The following is a 6000-nucleotide window of genomic DNA, read 5'->3' as shown; positions in this document are numbered from 1 at the left end:
AAAAGTGATGACAGTTACCTCTCACGGAAAAAAAAAAAAAAAGGAGGGCTCTTCTCTCCCTCTCCCTCGAACTGAACTCCCATTTGGAGCTGTGGTCAGGCTGCAGATGACGTCATTTGCATAACGAACTAACCTCAGCACCGTTCTGTCTCCTGCCACGAGCATTACGTTCTTTTTTCCACGTTGCTAGAAAGATGAGACCATATAAACAGTTGAAACTTAAGTATTTTCGCCTTTGGAAGCAGATCTGTAACAAAAAGAAATGAACTGATAATGAAATGCAGTCAGTATGCTCAAGTTTCTGATTTAAGGTTTCACAGTATCACTTCAAGACCAAGAATGCACCACTTATAAACACTGTACTGCTCTTCATGATTGTATATTTCAAGTATTGTTTGAAAAAAGATAATTTTCCTCCTGGTTCCCTATGAGCGTGCCTGGCAACCTGTCGTAACATACCTGACAGTAAAGCTTCTCATTAAAGCACCTGCATTCCAACTTCAAGTGTGACACAACCTCAGCGGAAAGTAGCACAGATAGCTGGAGTGTGAAATGAGTGTGAGTAGCGGCATTTCTGGTACTCTCCTACACAGCTAAACGATCATTTCCGGATCCCACCTTGTCTCGAAAGGCTTGCCATGCTTCCTCTTTAATATTCCTCCCTTGTTCCTTCGCACGGCCACTCTTTCCATTGTGTTCACAGTATTTATGACAAGGTGATACCAATGCCAATGACAAGAATGAAGATCTATTTTTTTTTTAATATGCAGGAGGGGCAACTGGCCAAGGGCAACAAAAAGTAAATAAAAAAAGGCCCACTGGGTTGCCAGCTCTCTTAAGAGTCATATGAGTTATCCAAAATTCAGGGATAAATATCTTGAAACCTCCCTCTTAAAAGAAGTCAAGTCGTAGGAAGATAGAAATACAGAAGCAGGCAGGGAATTTCAGAGTTTACCAGAGAAAGGTATGAATGATTGAGAATACTGGTTAACTCTTGTATTAGAGAGTTGGACAGAATAGGGGTGAGAGAAAGAAGAAAGCCTTGTGCAGTGAGGCCGTAGGAGGAGGGTAGGCATGCAGTTAACAAAATCAGTAGAGCAGTTAGCATGAAAATAGCGATAAAAGATAGCAAGAGATGCAACATTCAGGCGGTGAGAAAGAGGCTGAAGAAAGTCAGTGAGAGGAAAGCATGTTATGGTTCCTAACACTTCAGCACTCCTGGTTAAGAGAAACTCTCTAAAGCCACCAAGATGCATGTGTGGCCCAATACTGTAGAGACTGTTCTTTTTTGTTAGTTTGTTTATTTCCCATACACGTTGGAATGAAGGGCAGAGGCCTAAACAATATCTGGAGTAGTTGTATAATAATGTGACTGCTTTATTTTTCAGACATGATGACGTGGTGCGTGATTACGATACTGGTGGTGGCGGTGACGGCAGGCGGGGTGACGCAAGCCGCCAGCATGGAAGACACGGTAAAAGACTTGTATGAGGCGCCGCCGGTGGGTGAACAAGGACGGTTATTCTTAAACTATGATCAAGCGGCGGCCTTCAACACTTCCGTTGCCTTCACCATCCCCTTATTCTCCTTCACACTGCCCGGCGCTAGTGACACTAGCGCAGCCGGCTTGGATGCCCAGTCCTTTGGCGCCGTGGCCTTCATAGCGCTCTTCCTGCTGGGAGGTTTGGCAGTGGCCATCTACACCACCTCTCAGGGCGCCGTCGGTGGAGGGAGGCATTACGCGGATGAAAAAGCACATGAGGAGTCACTGCTGACCAGGCTGGTGACGGACTCCCTGTCTGGTCTCCCCAATGTCGTGGACATTGGCAGCTGTGCGAGGCTAGCAGTGTGTGGGGCCCACGCCGAACCTCAAAGATACGGCCTTTTCGCCCTGCCCATCAGATTCCTCATGCCGTGAGTATTCACTCATCTATTCATCTACCTTTTCTTATGACGAAAAGCTCATGAATTCACTTCATAATCTTTCACCATTCACTATTACAAAGTTGTAATGCATATAATCATGCATACATTGAGTTAATTATAGTGCATCACATCCATGCACATGTTCAGTAGAGGCCAAAACATTGCTTATATTCAATGGGAAATGGAAATTAGCTCCCATAGATAGCACAACAAGGATAATATTCCCCTCACGTCACTTTACTGAACGTGACCTTGAGTATAGACGCCCTAAGAAGCGTACTTGGCAACTGCACCACGTAGCCTGACCTATTACGTGTGGCGAGTAGGAATTGAGGTCTGCCAACATGCCTATCTGCTTATACGGCACAACAGACGACGAGGAAACCATACACCGGCTATAATTAATGAAGATATAACATTAATAATAACTGTTATGTTCTGAGGAAGCATTTTTCTATAATTCACGAAAACATCTACCATTCAACCCAATAAACTATAAACTACCACGCCCTTCTCTTTCGTATCAGGGACCTAGTTTATAATCAAAGGTAAGACTCGTGGATTTACTATTGGGGGCCACCTTACAATAAACACGAGAAGCATCCACGTAAGTTAGTAGCCACGAGTGTACAATTAGGAAATAAACGCGTCACAAACCTTAGCCACTCTAGAAATGAGAAAAACACGTATTTGAGAAAGAGACTCAGTGTAAAACAGAGTTGAAAGAGACAGATGTGGACAGAATAACAAACAGAACACTTAAAAGACATATATAAAGAGGGAGTGAAGAGCTTACATGAACATCACTAGAGAGCTGAGCAATAAAAGAGACAGAATGGATTTGGATGCAGAGAAACAGGTATAGGGTATCAGATGAGAGGACAGGGCGACTAGGGAGAGAGAGAGAGAGCTGGGAGGGAGATGGGGTAGTAAGTAACGGGACAGTAGATAGGGAGGGAGGATCACTGTGAATAGTAATGGGCAACTTAGCGTCAACATCACATGCTGTTCATCTTTGAGGTTCCCACGAGACAGTGAAGACTTGTGGTTTCAAAAATTCCTCAGCCTTCTAATTTCATATTCTATCTCAGCTTCCTTCCTCTGCCAAACAGGATCTGTGATATAAACACTTCCAGCCCTTATCGCGATTCCGTACGATACATTACATTCCGCGAGGCTCCTCTCAACCCCTCTTACAATTCATCAGCAGCCTTGATGTATCTTGCCGCTCATGACATGACAGCCGATTGACCCATCCCTGTGGCAGAGGCGTGCCGCCCCTCAGACCCTCCCTTCCCTCCTTCCAGTTCAGGTGCAACAAACTCTAAGAGCCCTGTTGAATTAAACTTTATTCCCAGTTAAAGTAGCAACATATTCCAGTCAATCAAGTAAGAAATATATGAACTTCGAAAAAGGAATTCTCATTTAAACCATAGTTTTTATTATACGTACTTATTTTGATTTTCCAAATTCTGTGCTTTAAAGTTATGTGTTGTTTGAAATGCAACAGTGTACTGACGGCCAGCGTGAGTGCAAGAAAGTTTCCAATGTTGCAAATCGTCTAGCTAGTTATAGTGATCAACTTCATTGCTATAACAAATAACGGTCTTTTTCTCAATTGCGGTTAAAACACCTGTTATTGAGGAAATCAAACAGAATATGATATTTTCCTGAAACACGCAGTGCTTCATCAAGTCCCTAAATTATGATGTACTCCATACTTAGGTAATGAACAACAGTTTTGTGCCGGGGGAAGAGAAGCGCGCCAGTCATTACTCATGTTTTGTGGTTGAGTCATAAAGATTTCAGTGACCAGAGAGGGAGCCTGGTGCTCGTGCCTCTTTCCTACTTTTCGTCAAGCAACTGGTTTGAACCTGCTAACAGGCCGGCAGCCAGTGAGCTGGAGGGTGATACTTTTTAGTTCGCTCCCTTAGCACGCATTACGTTACAAAACACATCCAAAAATGAAATAATAAATATATCAGTCAGTGTGTGTGTGTGTGTGTGTGTGTGTGTGTGTGTGTGTGTGTGTGTGTGTGTGTGTGTGTGTGTGTGTGTGTGTGTGTGTGTGTGTGTGTGTGTGTGTGTGTGTGTGTGTGTGTGTGTGTGTGTGTGTGTGTGTGTGTGTGCGTGTGTGTGTGTGTGTGTGCGCACGCGATTTTTTTCAATATTTATCTTTGTTTTCCAAGGATTAATTATGAACAACTCTTTAGAATTTTGGTGTCACTCTGTAATTTTGTTTTCAGTAGCTAAAAAAATTACAATTGCTGACAATTTCTTTTTATGATACGTAGACTCTTTAAGGAAAGCCGCTGTGGCATTGGAAAGCGGCAAGTAACTCACGGCACTTAATCACCACTGCAGGCAGCACGGAACCGTACCGAGACAGGTGTGCGACGTCTCTCTCTCTCTCTCTCTCTCTCTCTCTCTCTCTCTCTCTCTCTCTGTGTGTGTGTGTGTGTGTGTGTGTGTGTGTGTGTTCACATCATTAAAGGCACGCCACAATGAACCAGTAAGGATATGAATAGGCAGTAAATTTACAGTGAATCTCTTACTTAATGGTGTTTCCCTCCCACTGTACCTAATTCACGCTTAAAAAGGCTCCCTACTGAAATGGTCAAAGCTTTCTAGAACAAAGCCTCTCTAACTTATTACGCTTTGCTGTGCCGAGAACTTCAGCTTTGCTCTGCTTGCCGTTAACCTCTTCAGTACCATGACGCGTCTCCAAATTCATTCTGCTAATATTTGGTGATTTTATACAGCTTCAGAAACTTATGTCGGGTATTAAAATAGTGAAAACTCTGATTATAATCTCCTGACCTCCATAGACCCTTCCTAATGTCAATAAAATAGTTTAATCACAAGAATCTCAATGTAAAAAATGTGTCCCAGTAATGAAGGGGTTAACCACTTCAACAAGTGTCTCTGCTGAAGTATTAAGCTGAGAGCTATCACATTCCTTGTAAGTTCATGAGGCAGACTTAAACGGTACGACAAGATAGTGGAGTTTGACTCAAAATAGCTCCTGCTTCACAAAGACTTCATCTAAGTCACCCAAGTCGCACGCACTACATGCTGACTCATGGAAGTAAAGACTTAACGCGGCGGTGAACGCTAAATGGGGGCGCTGGTATCATTGTGATGACACGTGATGAGTGCCGTTGGTTGAGCCTCGGCCAAGTGTCGTGTCACTACCACCGGTGAAACTCTCCCGTTCATCTCAATACACGGTTGTTCGGTTATAAACTCATTAAGCGGGAGAAACACAACACTGCAAGGTAAGGCTACACCGCTCAATATGTCAGTTCATTCACCCTCTGGAATTGAAGTGTGTGTGTGTGTGTGTGTGTGTGTGTGTGTGTGTGTGTGTGTGTGTGTGTGTGTGTGTGTGTGTGTGTGTGTGTGTGTGTGTGTGTCAGCTAACGTGCGTGTTGGTATATATATTATTAGAAAAGGTCTGATCAAAACGAGTGAAGGAAGATGGACAGTCCCGCAAGACATATAACCTACCATCATTATTTCCCTGAAGCCATAGCAGCACACCTTAATATGGTTCGTTTCAACAATGATTTACTGACGAAGTGTATGTTTACGAATTCTTACCTAGCAAACAGAAATTCACACACACACACACACACACACACACAGAGAGAGAGAGAGAGAGAGAGAGAGAGAGAGAGAGAGAGAGAGAGAGAGAGAGAGAGAGAGAGAGAGAGAGAGAGAGAGAGAGAGAGAGAGAGAGAGAGAGAGAGAGAGAGAGAGAGAGAGAGAGAGAGAGAGAGAGAGAGAGAGAGAGAGAGAGAGAGAGAGAGAGAGAGAGAGAGAGGAGCAATGAGAATTCTTTACGCAGTCACAGGTCAGCGCCGCGTTTGAATGCTAACTGAAAAAAAAAAAAGACTAACAAAACTCCACAAGTAAAAGAATAAAAGCAACTGCAGTTCCGAGAAGCAGAGGAAATTGTACTTTAAAACCCAAGAACAAATGGAGCGTCCTAGTTACACCTCTCTCTGTTCATGCACTAGGCAACAGTCGCGCCGCAGAGTGAAAGACAAATCAGGAACTCGTTAGTGGATG

At 43.6% G+C, this 6000-nt stretch overlaps 1 protein-coding gene across 5 annotated transcripts in view; it reads left to right on the top strand.

The window, feature by feature from the left end:
* Window positions 1–6000, top strand: part of LOC123504136 — a 56930-nt gene that overhangs the window by 26284 nt on the left and 24646 nt on the right. For all 5 annotated transcript variants that reach the window (XM_045254458.1, XM_045254460.1, XM_045254462.1 and 2 more), the window contains one exon: window positions 1389–1914. In XM_045254458.1, the coding sequence (XP_045110393.1) occupies window positions 1391–1914 (524 nt within the window). In that variant the 5' untranslated portion in view covers window positions 1389–1390. The remainder of the gene's footprint in view (window positions 1–1388; window positions 1915–6000) is intronic.

The sequence above is a fragment of the Portunus trituberculatus genome, chromosome 15 (genome assembly GCF_017591435.1).
Source record: "Portunus trituberculatus isolate SZX2019 chromosome 15, ASM1759143v1, whole genome shotgun sequence".
In the NCBI taxonomy this organism is placed as follows: domain Eukaryota; kingdom Metazoa; phylum Arthropoda; class Malacostraca; order Decapoda; family Portunidae; genus Portunus; species Portunus trituberculatus.
The sequence above is the reverse complement of the archived record's forward strand: the minus strand, read 5'-3'. Positions and strand labels throughout refer to the sequence as shown.